At 54.3% G+C, this 18,627-nt stretch overlaps 1 protein-coding gene across 1 annotated transcript in view; it reads right to left on the bottom strand.

Moving 5' to 3' along the window:
• The window catches only part of COL22A1 (collagen type XXII alpha 1 chain), a 240,256-nt gene that overhangs the window by 137,969 nt on the left and 83,660 nt on the right, over positions 1–18,627 (bottom strand). Inside the window, exons 13-16 of the mRNA XM_032873482.1 lie at positions 9,869–9,922; positions 8,811–8,864; positions 7,716–7,769; positions 5,612–5,656 (exon numbers count right to left, since the gene is read on the bottom strand). Coding sequence (XP_032729373.1) covers positions 5,612–5,656; positions 7,716–7,769; positions 8,811–8,864; positions 9,869–9,922 — 207 coding nt within the window. The remainder of the gene's footprint in view (positions 1–5,611; positions 5,657–7,715; positions 7,770–8,810; positions 8,865–9,868; positions 9,923–18,627) is intronic.

Here is an 18,627-nt window from a genome sequence, read left to right as displayed (position 1 = left end):
AGGGAAGAAGGGGGTCAAAGACAGAGCAGGAAGGAGTAGGTCCCCCCAGAAGGCCTGGCTCTTAGTCTTGTTGTGCTGTTGTCTGTTGATCTCGCTCCCCCGCACTGACCACATGAGCACGACAGAGGACAGGGTGTGGACATCTGACCACCTGCTTGGCTCCCGGCAGACAGTGGCAGCCGGGGCCCTGCGGGGCGGCGGGATGGGGGGCGGTGCAGAGGTACCGGCTGCCACAGCCAACAGCCAACCCCAAAACTCAGACTCAAAGACTGGCTCTCCCACTCCTACGCTGTGTGACCTTGAACCAGTCACTCAACATCTCTGTCACTCAGTTTCCAATCCACAAAGATAGCAGCTCCCTCTTACAGCTGCTGTGGGGACTGGATGACCTAATATATGCCAAATGCTTACAACAAGGTGTGGCACATGGAAGGTATCAGGTTAGAAGCTGGTGAAGCAAAACAGAGGGTCTACGTGGGGGGAGAGGGGGAAGAAGAGAACAATAAGCCAGCAGTAAGGGGCCAGCAGAGAGGAAGTTCACAGGCCAGGAAGGGGTGTGATGTGAGCAGGGGACGGAAGGGAGGGAGGAAAGGGACAAGCCAGAGTTCAGGGACCAGAGTCCTGATTCCATTTTCCGCCAACGCAGGCTGCTGCCTACAGAATCTACCCCGCTCTGAGGCTCAGTTTCCTCCCTGGGTTGAAATACTGAAAAGCGGAGACAGAAGAAAAGTGCTGGAATTCTAAGAGCCCTAAAACCTCGCAGTCCTTAATTGACAGGCAGGCGTGTGTGCACGGGAAGGGAAGGCAAACCCGCCCTTGTCCTGAAGCACCTGCAGGTCCGGGGGTAGAGGCAAGCTCTGTCTCGTTCGGCAGCCCTGTCCATTCTGTGAGATTAAGTGGGTCATCCTGGACCCTAGACTCAAAAGAGGGCGGTTCACATTCATGGAATTACTCCCTCCTGGGAAGCTCCGGGCAATCCCAGCCCCGCGTCTTCCTGCTGCAGTTCTGGGCGTCCGACACCAGGGGGAGCGCGCGCCCCAGGAAAGCAGAGAGCCCTCCTGGCAGGGGCATGGAGGCTGCCGTGTTGCCTGGACCTCTCTCTCTGTGTGGGTGGTGGTGGTGTGCAGGTTAGTGTGGGAGGGGCGTGTGGCGTGGGCCTGGTAAGCACTTGCCACGTAAGCCTTCACCATGTGAAAGAGGAAACTTGTCTCGGTGCCCCCAGCACCCAGTGAGGGGTTCACCAAACACTTGTCACAGTGAGACCTGGTGGGTAACTCTTCCTGTCCCAGGAGGCAGCCGGTTGGGGGGAATGTCTCCCTGACGGCTTTCCTACGGTGGAGACGGGGGCCAGTGTCCCCCAGGATGGATCATGGCTTCGGACACTCGGATAAGTCCCACTCTGCCTTGTTAGTATTTCAGGAGGTCCTCAGGGTCCAGGCTCTGTCTTGCCTTCACAACGGACTCACTGGGACGCGTGGAGACCCCCGTCTGAGACAGGCGCTACCAGACAGGATGTGAGCTCCTGTGAGTGCCCAGAGCTAGGAGACGCAGAGCCAGGGTGCAAACCTGTTTCCTCTGAATCAAAATCCGTGTCCTTATCCGCTTCCTGGGGGCGCTGCATCTGGGCTCCCCTGTCCTCTAGCCGGGCCAGGAACCCCGGGGCCTGGGATATGAGCATCACATCTCCCCAAAGATGTCCTGGGAGCTCGGCTTTTCAGACAGAGCAGGGGACCCACTGCAACCCCCTTGTGGCTCCACGGTGAGCGAGTGGGCGCCTGTCTTTCTGACTGTCCCTCTGTCCACTGTCCCGAGCTCATGGTCCTGCACAATCTACTCAGCTCTCCTGCCCCTCAATTGCCAGGATGCCTGCAGGCCTGCAGGGCCCCACACCTTCTGTGCCTGCACAGATGCCTTCTGCAAGATGCTTCCAGTGAGGGCTGTCCCCACTAGGCACACAGCACCCCACCATGCCGCCGTCGGGAGGCAGGCTCCATAATGCATGCACACTGGCTCTCTGTGGCCTGGCTTCAAGCTGGGCAAGGCCAGGTGACTGATGGGCCTGTCTCAAAGGGAGATGGAAACTTCCTTCTTGTTGAGGGAAGAAATCAGAGAGGCCTGCGAGAAAATAAACTGTTTTAAGTACCCATCGGATGTAAGAACTGGAAAAGAGCCTAAGGGATGATGCATGTAGTCTGGGCACCTTGACAGATGGGAAGGGAAGGGTGCAGAGAAGGGACCAGCTCTCCGCACGGTTGCCCAGAAAGTTAGCGTGGAAGTCGGAAACACACCCAGTGTGAGCTAGCAGAGCCCAGGCTCACACTCCCGCACTGTCCCTGCCCAGGTTCACACTCCCGCACTCTCCCTGTCTCTCGTCTCTGACCCTCTCTTGCTCCTCGCCCTCCACATGCAGCAAATGTCCCCCGGCACTTTCTATCCATTTTATAAATACTAACTCAGTGCAGGCTCATGGTAGCCTTATGTAATACAGTTACTCTCAGCCTTGACATTAAATAACTCTCCAAAGGTAACACCGTTTGCAGAGCCGAGGGCTGGAGTCAGGCACAGGTAGGCTGACTCCAGAGCCACCGTAGAGGGCTTCCTCCACCATGATGAGCCATCTGGAGCAGCCTGGAGAGACAGGCCAGTGAGGAAATGGGCTGAAAGCCCTCTCCTGGGCCTCACCTAGAGGCCACCCTCCACTTCTGGAGCTTCCCTGTAAAGTGACACCTGCAGGGGGCGGGGTTATGGCCAATCTTCAGAGAGCTCAAGGGAACTTCCCCTGCCCCAGATTTCTGGTAACACTTCAGGCCTGGTATGCCATGGAGGGGACAGCCCACACTGCGAATGACATGTTTCCAGCACCTGCTGTCTGTGTAACTGGCCACGTGTCATCAGGAAAAAGCCCCTGGGCTCGGTTTTCCCATCTGAAAAGGAGAGCTCTCCAGGCTTCTCTGTGGTCATTTCCAGATTGGATCAATTAGGATTTTGGTAGAAATGCACCATTTCTTGGCTGGACAAAAGTCTTAACACAAGACTCCCAACAGCTTGCTGGAAAAGCGAGCCGGTGCTGCCTGGGGAGAAAGCAGTTGCGTCCAAGCTGAGGTTTGGCAAGAACAAAGCCCTGGGTATGCACAGACTGACATTCCCCCGAAATGCAGGTGGGGAAAGGAAGGACGTGTGCAAATGTTGGTTACATGCTGGACACGCTGCTTCTGTTATCTTGTCCAAACTTCCCATGAGCTTTGGGGAAGACATGCCTATTTCCACTCTGCTGAGGAGCAAAGGCTCTCCGTCAGTCCGAGGCTCTCCCAGCCTGTAAGTGGCAGAGCCGGTTCCCATGAGACTTGCAAAGAGCCCTCAGTTCTGTGCCACAGCCTTCACCGAAACCCTGGGAAACCCAAACGCACGGGCCCCGGGGAGCGTGGCTGGAGCTGCTGCAGCCAGAAAGCTCGGAAGAGCATATTTTGGACAGGGCTATGCTCCTGCAGTGGGCCCCCGGCGCCTTCATCTGTGGCATTTCCTGGCTGACATGATGTACATGAAGCATCCTGTTCCCCATCCCTTTCCGCAGCATCGCCTGAGTGCTAAAATGCACCTTCCAAATCCACCCTGCACGTTCTCCAAAGTCGCCCGAGTTCATCCACCTGCTCGTGAAGTCTTGTGTTCCCTGAGATCAATTCTGGTTCCTGCATCGCTCCGCACCGATGACCAGTGCCACACCAACGTGCCTGCAGAGCAGGACTGGCAGGTGCTTGGTGGCAGGTGCCCCCTCAAGGAAGTGGGGACCCAGAGATAAACATGGCGTGAGTGCAGGGCCTGCCCCAGGAGGAGCTCGAGGGAGACGGTAGGGAGAGGCCTGTTTGGAACCCCAGGTCAGAGCACAGGTCTGGGTCTCTGTGCCCTCGGGTGACAGCCAAGACAGAACTCCACCCACCCAGGCTCTTGTCCAGAATCAACACTGAGCTCACCGTGCGCTCCAGATGCCTGAGCTCCCTCCCCTCTTGTTGTTCTTCGACTCAGCCCTTCTCTGGAGCTAGTACCCCTGATCCTGCCTGCTCTTCTCTCTCGAGTACCAGCTGCCCATCAAGCCGTGTCACCCTGGGCCCGAATCCCTAGTTATTCCAAATGCCACCTTCAAGTCCCCACAACGTAAAGACAGACAGAAAGCTGCAGAAAGGAGATCTGGTAAACCAATGTGCGGGAACATGTTCTTCCTCTAAAGAACCAAGAGATGCAAACCCCAATGACCACGGGGTAAGCAATTTCACGTTTTAAGTTACAACGATTAAAATTTAATCTGCCAAAAGAATTCATGCTTTGGAGCCTGAGGTGGGATACCACGCTAGCCCCTGCCTCCCTTGATTCTGAAGAACCTCTTGGAAAGCAACGTGGCAGAGCGCTCCCAGAGCCACGCACGGGTTCCCATTCTTGCCCTGGTAACCTCACTGTCAGGAAAGCAGCCTAAGGAAATAAGCCTAAATTTGAAAACTAAATAAATAAATATAGCGGTCAGTTTAAAAATATTCACCCGACCATTATTCTTAATCCTGAAAAACTGGGAACAACCCAAAGTGTTCAATAACAGGGGGCAGAACCCATAAATCACGGTCTGTTCATGCACCGGAATGGGGTGCAGACGCTTAAAACGAGTCATGAGTCATAACTCTACGGCAGCACCGGGCAGACATAACACACATGGGGACAACAGGCAGGACCGGCTGCAGAGCCAAAACGATTATGTGTATCTGTGTAAAATGAAATCAGATCTAGAACAAGTCCTTCATAAAATGGGCCAACGTGTTCTCATAGTTGCATCAGGATGGCAGAAGTACAGGCTAGTGTTTACTATTTTCCAAATATATTGATATAAAATTAAAGTAATAATTTCAAGGCTTCTTGTGAGATGAAAGGAACATGCACCGCTGAGGACAGGACAGGAGGAGACTCCGAAAACCACCTCCTCCCCAGCTGCACCCTGAGCCATAGACGACAGAAGCTCACATGGAGGGGGCTGGTCTGAGGGTCCCCTTGTGGTCAGCTGGTGTACATTACGAAGGGGTGGTGACCCCTAGCTCTCCTCAAGCATGCCGGTCCTTGGGGCAGTCTGTGCCTGAGAGTCTCAGTGTGGGTCGGTTCCCAGCGCCTGGTGAGCGAGGCCAAACCTGGGTTCCCACCCCAGCTGTTACCACGCAACCTCTGTCTGATTTAAGAGGGTAACTGAGGAGCAGAGAAGTTATAGAACATGCCAAGGGAGAGGGGAGCCCATGACAGCAATCAGGACTTCCGCAGTCTCAACAGGGCTCTGTCAATACCCAGCCTCCCCTCCCCTGACCTGGAAACCCCAAACTCTGTGAGGGGCTATGATGCCTACAGGAGCTGAGCTCACACCTTCCCACCCAGCGCTTACATTTAGGTGGGAAACATGCGCCCCATCTGCACCGGTCCTCGTCCACTACATACGCACAAGCGCCATCACGAACACACCGGCTGCGACCCACACGGGCATCCCACGTGCACTCGGGCACCCCAGGCTAGCACAGCGCAGTCCCGGTCCCCCTCCTCCTCCTCGCCATGGAAAGCTGCGATGACGGGTTGAGGCCGATGTAAATACCTTTTCTCCTCGGGCTCCCTTTTCTCCCCGTTCTCCTTGGAGACCCTGAAAGGAGAGGGGAAGAGCAGGGACACGGCTCAGTCCAGCTTCTCTGTTCTGGAAGTCCGAGGGCCCACGGACAGCCTGCCCGGGAATGCGGCGGAGACCTGTCACCTGGGACTCTGCACAGAGGCCTGTGCTTCCCTCTCAGGCCTGGGGTGCGAGGTGAGCTCCTGGGGTTGGCCTCCCGGCCTGGATTCCCTGGGTCCTCCTGGCTAGGCTTGACCACACCCTGGCCCCTCAGCTTGCCTGGCCAACGGTGGGAATGTGGCTTTGGAATCAGTGCCCCTGGCCACCCAGAACCTGCCATCCCCTCGTGATGGTGAAATCCAGATCGTGATATCTGGGTGCCTTTAAGCTCCATTCCTCCCCCTCCTCTGGGGAGAGGGCTCCTGCCCTGTCCTGCCTCCACTCCACCTTCCTCAGAGCTCCCTCCACTCTGTGAGCCGAGCTATTCAAGTTCCCGCCGAGGTGTGGGCTTCTCTGACCACAGGATCTAAATGCAGCCACCACCACCAACCCTGCCCACAGCCACTCTCCCCTTTACCATGCTTTACTGTCCTCCCAGCACTCAGCCCCGTGTGACACGTTCTCTGCCTGCCCCCAGGAGAATGGGAGCCCCCTGAGGGCGGTGCCTCCATCCCTTCAGTATCACGTCCCCACAGTCTGGAATGTGCCTGCTGCTTCAAGTTTATGGCTGTTTGCTAGATGAATAAATGAGTCAGTGAATGCTGGCACCCATCATTGGTTATCAGCACAAGGATCTTGCAGACGTGGTACCTGCTGGGTCCTGCTCTACCCTGGTGTGCAGGAGCAGAGCAGCACACAAATGCACCTGCCCTTTGCCACGTGCGGGGTACGGAGCGAAAATTCCAGGGCCACCAGCACTCCTCAGGGGCTCCCGGGCAGGCTCGAGAGCCAGGCCAACAGCTCGGTGCACCACGCTGCTGGAGGGGCCTGAACGTGTCCTGTGTCACTACAGGAGCTCCCCCTCTCTCCTCTCCTGTCCTGGAGAAAGGACTCTTGGACATTCTGGGCAGAGTATGCTGAAGAGGATGGAGCCTGCCCAAGCCCACTTACTGATTCCGGGAATAATACGTACTTCCTTATCCCCACAGAACAGGCACAGGGCCAGAACCACAGGCCACTATCCCAGAAGGCAGAGCCTCTGGGGACCACCCAGGCCCCTGGCGGGAGCTAGACATCCTTACTGTTTTAATTCCATCCAAGTATTTTGGCCAGACACACAGATGGCAGGTGTTAAATGCCCCCCAAGGTTATGCAGCCTACCTTGCTTGAAAATGACCTTTTATGCTCCTTCTTTCGTTTGGAGATAATCTCAAAGCTCTTAAGGAGAACCACAAATAGGGTTGGACCTCCAAGAAGCCACTTTGCTCCTTGCACATGTCTGTTTGTCACTCACTTCAAGGGGCATGTGGTTACCGAACCTTCCTCCTGGGTCTGGCACTGTTCTAGGGGCTGGGAATTAGCAGACCCTACGGCCTTCTGGACTGGCGGCCTGGGCAGGCTGGTAAAAATGGCTTCTTTAGGGCAAGTCTCAGAGACACCTGGGCTGCCGGGTAAAGATGCAGATTCCCAGACTTCAGGCAAAGCTGCTGCATCACTGTCCGGGAACAGCGTCCTGGGAATATGCATTTATTTATTTATTTTTTTTAAAGATTTATTTATTCAACAGAGAGAGATCACAAGGAGGCAGAGAGGCAGGCAGAGAGAGAGAGGAGGAAGCAGGCTCCCCACCAAGGAGAGAGCCCGATGCAGGGCTCGATCCCAGGACCCGGGGATCATGACTTGAGCTGAAGGCAGAGGCTTTAACCCTCTGAGCCACCCAGGCGCCCCGGGAATATGCATTTAAACTTGATCTCCAGGAGGTTCCCAAGTGCCATAACATTTCAGCATTCCTGGTCTAGGAAGAGACACCAACCCTTCCCTGCCATTGTCAGGCAGTGGGTCCTCCATGTACAGACACAGGACGGGGGATGTGTCAGGGGTCTGGGTCCCAATCCTTGAGAACGGAACAGGACCCCTTCCCAAGGCCTTTACTTACAGGAGCTCCAACGTGTCCAGGAGGCCCAGGGAGTCCAGGTGGTCCTTGGAATCCCTGCGGAACAGTGTTCACAAGAGAGGTGTGGGCAGGAGAAGGAGAGGCAGGGGCGGGCGGAGGCAATACCCAGAGATCCCTGCCTCTCCCTGCCCCACGCTGTCCCCCCTCCACTTAGAGGTCATGCTTCCCCCTGCCTTGGAGAGTAGGAGTCACTATGATTCTCACCCCCACCCCAGTCTGCTCAACTTCAAGGAACAGTCAGAGTGTGTTGCCTCTGAGCGGTAACAAGGCCAATGCAACAATTTCCATTTCCACCTGCCCTGCGCCCCGTGGCCTTCCCACGATCCTGCCAGGACGGGTGCCGAGTTCTGGGCAAGCTGCGTGATTCCTGCCTCTCCTCATTCACACTCTGCCCGACGGCCAGCAGGGCCTGGGCAAGTCCTGACAAGGCCCCAAGAGGTCTGCACAGCCCTGACACTCCCCTGTTGCCCGTGCCATCGACTGCTACAGATTTGAAGCAGCTAACTGGGAAATGTCTCTTAAAATCTATTAACATTAGAAGGTGCATTTCCTTAGTCAAAAGTATCCCAATGTTGGTGCTCTGTTCTATTGAAATAAACAGCAGTATGCAAGAGTAAGTGCTTGTGCGCGCACACACACACACGCACACACACGTGCACGCACACACACACATGCACACGTGCACGCACACGCACACACCCCGCATGCATTTACTGCTGTACTGGTTTTAGAGAAAAGTGAAATTGGAGACAACATTTAGGGCCATAATAGGGAAAAGGTTACATAGGTTACAATGCACCCATGTCATGGAAAGAAAGACATCGATTAGGAGAATAGTTTGGAAAGATGTAGCTAATCTGTCGTTAAATGAAAAAGATAAACAGCACAGTTTGGTGTGATCCCCTTTCTGTAAGAATTCAGGAAAAGTCGCGATGTGATGAGACATACACAGAAGCATGCATGTGGTTATATGGGACGGGTGGGGAGTGAAGTCATGCCTGTCTCCTCTACACCTAAAGCAGTTGGTTTTGCACCAAGACTTATCCCCTGGGGACATCGGGGAAAAGTGCTACTTACCCGCATGCCCACCTCGCCAGGCAGCCCCGGCTCTCCCGGCTCTCCCGGCTCCCCCTGCGCACACAACACGGGGCTGGTCAGAGCCCAGGGCAACACAGGCCCAGGTACACCAGGGCAGCCCAAAGCCTCAGGGGCATCTGTGTTGGGACCTCAAAACCCATCACAGACACAAGGTAACCACCAGGGAAAGGAGACCCAGGGAGATGTCCCATGAACCTAGGAGCTGGTCTTCATTGTAAGGAGCACAGCTCAGCCCCCTCACACCTGCTGTTAGAGGCCAACAGAACTAGATTCAGACACAGCAGTGGGGAAAGCAGAGTGGCTGGAGTGACAAGGCAGGAATTCTCATGGAGGAACCTGGCCATCCGGAGGGGATCGAGAAGGGTCTGCGGAGTATGGAGCCCCCCTTTCTCTCCTGCTCTCCACCCCAGGCCTCCTGTCCAGGAGTGCTAAAGGCTGCGGACATAGGAGGGGCTCATGTTCAAGGATCCCACTTTGAAACCTGCTCACACGTGCTGGACATCACCAAGGGAACACCTAGAACCGATTTCCCTTTGGGTTCTGGTGAGGAGGAACCCTTTGCCCTGGAGTAGACTGGCCTGCCCAAGTTGATCACTTTTGGTCTGGGTTTCTGGAGCACGTTCCAGCTCAGAGGCAGGGAGTGGGGAGTGGGGAGTCAGGGAACAGATAAGAGGGAGGCTGGTGGCCCTATGCAGGAGATGGGGTGCGGCTTGGGTCCCACCCTATCGCCACAAGCTACGAACTAGGGACTTGGGCGAGTCCCCCGCTTTGGGCCGGGACTTCATTCCAGGCCTGCGCACTGGGACAGCAAGACCTCCCAAGCAGAACTGCTTGTCAACTGAGTGAGAGACTTGCTTCCAAGCACACGCAGGCAGAGCCCGTGGCCACCGCTGCAGCTGGCGTCGGTAAAATGAGGTGGACCTCGAAAGGTCCCAGTATACATGAAGCCCAGCTCACACCCCAGCAGAGGCCGCCCCTCAAGGACATGGGCTCTGACCGGAGGCTGCCTGTGCAGAGGGCGGTGGGAGCAGACGTACCCGCATGCCTTTGCTGCCGTCTCTCCCAGGGGGACCGGGCAGGCCCAGGGAACCCTAGGACAGAGAGAGACCACCAGTCAGTGCAGTGAGAAGAGCACAAGAAACACAGATTTTCAGGCTTCCCTGGAGACCTACGACTTTGGTTGGGGTCCAGCTTTTAACAAGATCACAAGGGGTCCGTATGCACCTGTCAGCCCCTTGTCCCCTCCCCCGACTCACACTGTGGCCCTTCCTTGCTCTGGGCTCAGTGTCACACCCCAAAGCACGATCTTCTCAAGCTGGGCCTGACGGACCCTGGGCCGGATACCCCTTTGTTGGAGGGGCTGTCCTGGGCACTCCAGGAACATCCGTCCCTACACACCGGTAACACTCCCTAGTGGTGACAATCAAACACGTCTCCAGATACTGCCACATGTCCGCTGAGGCAAACTCGCCCCTGGCTGAGCACCAGTGGGCTAGAGTATGGGTCTAGAAGGACTTCTTAAGCTGGTGCACACTCCATTCTAGTGGATCACATGCAGAAGCCTGTGATGGGCACACTCATGGGGCAATTCTGGGGAGGAAGGGGACATGGGCCAGGCTGCTCCCACCCTCATCCTGGCGAGTGCATGGGGGCCATCTAAACACAGGGACTCCGGGATCTCCGAGCTCCTGTCTGGTTCCAACACCATTCAATTCAAATCAAAGGATTCTGCCAAGACCTTCAGCCCAGCCTCCCCACTCTGACAATTTTCTGTGGGACACTGAGCAAGTCAACGTCTCTTTCTAGGCTCTCCCATCTGTGAAATGAGGTTATTGGACATTCAAACACTTGTGCGGACTGATGAATCGGTAAGTAACATTAACAAACACTGTGAGCTGAATCACGTCTTTGGCTTCTACCACCTTAGGCAGTCCTCAAATAACCCCATAAGATGGGTCTTGGCGTTTTCTCGAAGGCATGTCGTGCCTTGTACATTTCCAGGGTTCACCTATAAACAAGGACGTGTGCACGTCTATACACACGGACCATGTGAGCAGCTGCCGTGGCTCTTGCACACACAGGGAGATGTGCCTAGGCTTTTCTGCACCTCGTCACAGGCAAAACCGAGTCCTGGTTACACCTGTGCCGAGGAGACCAGGCTGCCCATGGCAGGGCTTTGAAAGTGCTGGAAAGGAGGGTTATTTACAGACTAAGAGGAGGAAAGACAAGACCTTCCCCAGCAGGCAAGCACGGTACTCAGAGGCAGTCTGGGGAGGGAGGAGACCTCCTCGTTGGTCTTCAGGGACCTGTGGCTGTCCTCGGTTGGAGACATGGGGCAGGCCAGCAGGGTGATGATGAAGCACAAGAGGAAGGGTTGTTCAATGTCAAGGGCCTGGGGTTTCCTCAGCACCAGTGGGAGTCAGGTGCCTCCTGGGGGTCGAACCACCAGCAGCATCCTCGAGGGAAGGGCTGCCCCGACAGGCGATGTCCCAGCCACCATCTACACAACCACACAGCAGGGGTGAAGCCCCCCCTGTCACCCCAGTGCTGTTTTGGAATTCAAGGACCCAGAGATGAAGCGAGCACCAGGACAGGCAGAAGTGACTTCTGAGTTCCCGAGTGCTGCCCAAACACCCATCCGCCTTGTCTCCTTAGCACTAAGAGTAGCAGAGCTAGCAGCGATATTACACTGATGTTAACAACCACACAGATCAGATCAAGTGACCCTGACGAGGCCGCTCCAAGCAGCCCGTCCTCACAGAGCATGTTCCTTCCAGCAGCGCCTCTGACGCGTCCCAGGACGCTTCGACAAGAGACAAGATTAACTTCATAGTTTATCAGGTGCAAGTGCCCAGATTCCATCGTGTGTCCAACCTTGCAGGGTCTCTGCCTGGAAGGCCCACTCAGGGCCCCAGAATCTGCCTCTTTGCAGTGTTTGAACACCCCGCCCGGTTCCCTGGGTGACTGCAGTCCTGCGGGCTATGTCCTTATCCTCACTCTGCCTGCAGCACTAGGGCACAGAGGGCTGGACGCCCGAGCCCATGCAGCTGGGAAGTGGAGTGGGAAGGTTGAAGCAACACAGCTTGCACACCCAGCCCAGCTCCCCCTCCCCTTCTCCAGGGACCCCGTCCCCCCCCGCACAGCCTCCCGTCCTGGGAAAGCAGCAGAGCTCTTTCAACAGCCTGCCCAGAGGCAACGCCCTGCATCAGGCCAGGGTTCTGCTGGTCAGGAATAGGGCAGGGCTCAGCTCCCCAGGTGCCCTGTCTGTCTCCAAGACCCATGTTTTATCCCCTGCCCCATCCTGCATCAATGTGAGCCAATGGTGTGAACATCTGCAGATGGCAGGGACCCCAGGCTTCTTAGCTCTTGCTTCTGTGCAACTCTAGGGCTAAATTCAAGACTTCTCGAAAAGAGGGACATGAGAGAAGAGTCAGGACCTCCTCTGAGGACATGCCCTGGATGGCGCTTCCCTCCACAACCAGGCCTATTGCGGGACCTGGAGCAGAGCTCCCCCTACGTGGTGGTTACCCAGTTAAGATGGTGGGTCCTTGAAAGGCCAGTCTGTCTTCCGGATGCTGCTGCTGAAGGCAGGGGAAGGGGTATCTTGATGGGCTCCTGCCTCAGGAATAAAGGGGGGGAGGGCAGCAGGACATCGGAGCTCCCAGGAGCATCTAATAAATGGGGCCAGGGAGGAGACCAAGACAATGCAAAAAGGAACTCCAGAGAGTTCCGGAACCTTCCCTTTGCCCCGTTGTCACGTTCCAGCCTTGTGGGCACTTCCCAATCAATACCCGACACATATCTGGACGGATCTGTCTCATTCACTGGACAGGAGCTCCAAGAGGTGGGGCCTCAGGGCTCCAGCACCTACCTCCCTGTCACCACTGCCTGTTCGGCACAGGACCCACAAGGGCTGTCTGCTTCAATCCCTTCCTGAGCCCTGTGGGCCCCGAAGGGAGACAGCAGGGAGGCCCTCCTCCTTTAAAGTTAGCCTTGCAGGTATGAACCCCTCAGGGACAGGTGTTGGAGTAAAACAGTGCCTTTGAAAGCTAGCCAACTGTGGCTTCAAACCCTCCATCACTTAATACTAACGGCCGTGGCCTCGTTAGTGAAACACTCTAAAACCCCGTCTCCCGCTGTAAATAGGGACCACAAATCCAACAGGGTCTGGGCTTCCCGAGGACACAGGCAGCTTGGCAAACCAGTCTGAGGACTGGAGTCATGGGGTCAGCAGTTGCTTCTGCTTTGTGATGGGTGTGCTACCCTTGCTTTGTAGCCTAATAAACTGACCAGAGGCCTCTTCCGAGGTGCGTATTTCCTCTAAGAGGAGAGCATCAAGTTCAATCTTCCTTTACATGATTAGGCTAACCAAGCCAGCACTGCAAAATAGATCCTGAAAATTTCCACTTGCAAATCCTCATGAGATCCAGGCATTGTTTAGATGGGTTCCTGTTCTTACGAAAATTGTCAGCCTGACCCAAATGTTTCACGTTTTCGTGTCCCCTCAGCGTGGCCTCCCAAACACCACCACATCCTGTGATGCACCTCCCAAAATCCCCTCGGTGGTGGTGGGGGCTCCCCATTCACTGTCTGCTGCAGCTTTGCAAAGGGGGAGTTACAGCCCAGAGCTGCATGCTCTGTCCCCCCAGGAAACCCACCCGCCCTCTCTGAGCCTCAGTTCATAGAGACCCATGCTTATTTCAGAGGGGAAGAAGGGTGTGGACATAACTAAGAAGCCAGTTGTTGGTATAGTACAGGGAAGGAAGAGCATGTTCTGCAGCCTGTGGGGTGGGTCAGCTAAAGGAGGAGTGTGGTGTTGCTCCGGGAACTGGTGAAGTCAGGCATGGAGGGATTCGTAGAGGGAAGAGAAATAGCTGAGGATCCACATAACGTATAACAAAAGGAGGGAAGTGGAGGGAAGGAGTAAGAAGAGAGAAGGGAAGGCAAGGGAAGTAGATGGGGAGAGGAGAGTCTGGACTGTCAAGGAGCCTTTGCCAAGTGTTAGCCATGCAGAACAAGTGACCTCTCTCCTGGGTCTCAGCTCCTTCACCTGTGCAAAAGGTAACATGGGAAGAATGGTTCCTCTGGCCCCAGGTGGTCAGAAAGATGCCTGGAGACCATGCCTACCAGACTGCGTATACACGGAAACTCGAACAAGCATCAGGAACGGTTATTTGGGGTAAACTATCCAAAACTCCACTCTTCACTTGTAAAAAGGCAGTCACTCAGATCAAGAGGATGACAATAGATAATGTGTATGAAACCCGTTATAGATGATGACCAGGGCTCAGGGAAGAGTGGCCTCCCCCAGCTCAAACTCAGGTTGTTGATGCCATGTCAAGGCGAACCTCTCTGCCTACTCCTCCCCACCCCTCTGCCCATACACACAGACTCTAAGGTCTCACTGGGAGCCCCCAGGAGGGTAACATGAGGCAGCAGCTCTACGCCCATGCCCACTTTCAGAACCCGAGCTCTGGGAATTATGGGGTGACCTCACTGGGCAAAATACAGATTTAAGGGAAAGCAGATATTTCTCCTGTTCTTTTCGTTAATCAGCTATCAGAGCTTTTTCTAAATGCTGACAAAGAGATGGCTTCTTCCCTAGAGGCGCATGTTAGTATCCCTCTCAGTTCACCTGGAAGAGACAGAGGAGGTCCTGTCCTCTGGGCAGCGGTCCCCGAAGTGTGGCTTCTGGACCAGCAGCATCAGCATCGGCATCCCCTGGGCCTTGTGAGGAAAGCAGACTCTCTGCCCCCTCCCAGCCTCACAGAACCAGACGCTCTGAGGGTGGGGCCCAGCAAGCTGGCTAATAAGCCCTCCCCGTGATTCAGATGCTGTCATGTCTGGGAACCATGGCTCAGCACTGATAAATGCTGGCCGTGGGGTCAGAAAACATGAGCACAGCTCCTGGCTCGGCCACATGGAGAGAGCATCTCACTTGGCTCTTGGTCACACAGTTAATACGCTTGTAAAATGAGGGCATCAGTATTTACCTCCAAACTACATAGCGGGTGCACAAATCCTGGCAGACCACGGTCTTTATAAACACCAGGTACTGTTAATGTTCTCAGATGCTCTACAAATTATTCTACGTGAACCAAGGAAAGGAAAGGAGAGCCCATACTGTAATCAGTCCACCTGGAGCACATTTTCCAATAACTCTCCAGGTTTCATGAGGCTTGCAGAGCTACAGAGACACCCCCTCCGAGGGAGGTGGGAGCCCTGACATCTTGCAGCTGTCGGCCGCCCCTGGGGATAAGGCTTCACCGATGCCCAGGATGCAGAAAACGTCATCTGGTGTTTAAAAAAATGCAACACTATGTTGGTGTAATAATACTTATACTTAACATTTACGAGCACTTTTTACAAATATAAGTCATTTATTTTCATTAGCTCATTTTATCCTTACAGCAACCCTCTGAGACAAATAGTAGTACAATCGCCAATTTATAGGCGAATAAAATAAGGGCTAAAGGGTTGAGGAACTGCAGTGATACACAGCTGGCATGTGGCCAAGCGCAGTCTGAAGCCACCAATCTGTGTCCAGGGTCCACACCCTCAGCCTCCCCTCCCCTGCCTGTCCCACTGTCCAGCAGCCAGCGTCTATCCTTCCCACAACTACTCTCCTCCTCCTATACAAAGCCCTTGGTCCTGTGACTGATCCACTAGGCTTGGCAAGTGCCTGAGTGTCAGACAGAGGTGGGGAAAGGTACAGACTTTCCCATCCCAGCTCTTCCTGGGGTTGTGAGATCCCGTGAACCCAGAACTTCCCCAATTGCCCTTCAGCACCATGGACAGGGTCTAGAGCGCCATGATTCTCTCAGCGCTTGGCCCCCAACCCCACAAGGCTACTTGAGGGCACAGAAGCAGCTAAACTTATTTTCCATGAAACCCTTTAATTATTATAAAAATAGAAGGCCTTCAACCACAGTTATCCAACTCGATAACCATGAATAATGCACATTAACGCACAGGCTAAGAATAGGAGATGGGGCTGCTGATTAAGCCAGGCGTGAGCAAAGGGAAAGGGACCCAGAGCTAGAGGCAATGGCGTAAATATACCTTAGAGGTTTCACACATACAAACACGCACATATAATTTATATTTTATGGCTCAGAAGCTCTACAATGCAGTCATGACATAAAATAAGTTGATTCCCACCAGGGACATGGTTTTGGAGGATCAAGGCTTCCCAGATACAAGCACTGATTTCAGGAAAGGGCAGAGAGCTGGCATTGGCCATGCAGTGGATAGGAGTGGGTCACTTGCTGCGGTCCTGCCCCAGACTCCCTAATGGTCTCCAGAAGGCTGATGCCAAAGTACACAGCCTGGCACATGGCAACAGCTCAGTAAGATCAGTAAGATCTGTTATGATTCTTTCTACTCTGTGACTCTCCTTGAGACCAAGTTAGCACATCGTTCCATATAAAATTGTCACAGGTTGGCCACTGAATTCTGCATGGCTCCTACTGCTAATGTCTCCATCCCATTCTCTCAGAAAGAATCAGTGACATAAACGTGTACCCACTGCCCCTTGCTGTGCTGTACTTTTCACTTATATGAGAAACCCCTGATGTGTAGAAGCATCTTGTGGCTTCTGGAGACCTTTCTTGGGCCCCGGTCTGGGAAAGAGGCACCAAGAAGAAAATCCCTATTTGGCAGGGTCCTCTCTCCTTTCCCCACCAATCCTGCAATCCACTCTATAGACATGCCACGAAATCTCATCTCACAGTTTCAAATAAATCCTGCTCTGGAAAGACACCCAAGAAAGAACTAGCTCAGGGGGGAAGGAGACAGCCTTTTGCCTTAGAGACAGCCCATAGCGTGTCTGCCATGTTGACATCAGAGTGGTGCCATTGTGAGAGCTGGTCTGACTGACCCCTGCAGTGGGGCCCCAGGCACTACTGTGACTGCCTCACAGAGAGGGTCCTCGGTGAACTCAGACCAGGCTTAAATGGGAATGTCACTTTCAGCTCTTACCAGCCCTGCCCTACCAGCTGTGCAGCGGTCAGAGCGACTTTTTCCTGGACGCTCTTCTTCATCTTCTGGGTACCCCACTTTTGCCCTCAGGTGCAAACAGGTTGCATTAATCAAACATCAGGGCTCATGTCCCTCATTTTGCTGTCCCTCCTCAGCCCCCAGGAACCTTGTCTTCCCCTAAATGGGTAGCTGTTAGGATTTCTAACAAGCCAGAGCTATTATAAACTACATTGTCCTCTTCCTATACAGCTTCTTACAGGGAAAACGTCAATGTGTGTGTTTTCCAAGTCTCAGTGGCTTTTCCGAGAAATGCGGGGAATGCCACCTTCCAGCTGCCCTCACTGGAAGGAATGGATGAGAAGGTGCTCCTGGGACTGCCTGGCTCTATGCACAAGAGCTCAAAGGTTCCTGGGTCAGGAGCATCCCTGGTATTTCAAGAGGCAGAGGGCAACAGTGGATGGATTAGGAGGAGACCAGTGTCAGGGGGAGAAATACTGAGAGAAGACCCAGGGAAACATGGATCCAGAATTGGAAGGAGACATGCAGAGGAAGGGTCTCTTGGGGCCTCCTCACAACAGCAGGTGTGACGTGTACTCCAAACATGTGGATTCCATGTGCCACGTAACACGTGGTGCTGAGCAGTGGTCAACAGGGAATTTGTCAGAAGAGCAGCATTTGACAATCAAACAAAAATCCATCACACCTGCACGTTTCCAACAGGATGGTGAGTGTAAGCCAGAGGAGGACAGTTCCTTGGAACAGAGGAATTGCAGGCCCCCTGCCCCACAGCTGTTAGGGACTTTGTGGCAGGTGGGCCCCCAATGTCCCTCACGCCAGCTGCCTTTCCTGAGAGGCTGGATGCTTCATGGTCCACAGCGATGTGGAGGAGCCTGCTTTGACCTTGAGGGCATGTGTGTAGAACCGGCTGCTCTTCTTAGACCTGGGGACCAGCTGCCTCTGCTGACCATTGGGAACCTGGCTTCCCAACAACTGATGGGCTTGGACTCACCCCTCAGTTTTCCACGTGGCATCTTTAATTTTGTGGTGATCCACCACAGGAAAACTCTCCTATAAGAGGACTTGAGGACACTCAGGCTTGCTGCTCATGGCTCTGGTACCTTCTTCAGGGCATTCAGCTGAAGTTTCTAGAAGGCAGCATCTGGGCTACTTGTTGGACTCAGATTCCTCCTTTGCCACTTTGGTCCTGTCAGGTTTTTGATCCAGGCAGGGACTGAAGAAAGCCGTAAAAGACAAGGAACTGATGTTTGTGTGACCTAAAGCTCTGTCTGCTACCACGCCAGCCAGCCCAATAAGATCCAGCCAAGTTCCTGACACTCACTCGCGTATTTTTTCTGGTGCACCACACCGTGAAACCTGAGCACAAAATCCATATGAACTTTTATTTATTGCCATATGGATTTCAGTGGAAATGCTTAAGGAGGGACTTTCTGGTGGTGGTGGTTTTTGAGTTTCTTTGCTTCGACCAAATGCTGAGTGCTGAGTTGCTGACCCAAGCATGGCTTTACAGGACACTCTGCCCCAATTTCTTCTCCTGTGGGTCTCAGCTGCTCTTGCTAGCTATAGGGCATAATCTGGGCTGATGAGGGGCTGGGGAGCTCTCTCCCTGTGCTGTCCCGTACTGTGCTCCATTCCAGGGAAATGGAGCCCTGCCCCACCTCCCCATCCTGGTCCGGGCCAGTCCTGCCTGAGGCCCCTCCCCCACCCCAGCCCCACTCTCGTTGTAATATTAACACCTGCTGCTGCTCATAAACAGGACAACGGCGGCAGGCAATGCGCCGTGTCGTGTATCTGAGCA

The sequence above is a fragment of the Lontra canadensis genome, unplaced genomic scaffold (genome assembly GCF_010015895.1).
Source record: "Lontra canadensis isolate GAN:19392208 unplaced genomic scaffold, GSC_riverotter_1.0 scaffold49, whole genome shotgun sequence".
Lineage (NCBI taxonomy): Eukaryota > Metazoa > Chordata > Mammalia > Carnivora > Mustelidae > Lontra > Lontra canadensis.
Note: the sequence above shows the minus strand (reverse complement) of the source record. Positions and strands in the feature narration are given on the sequence as shown.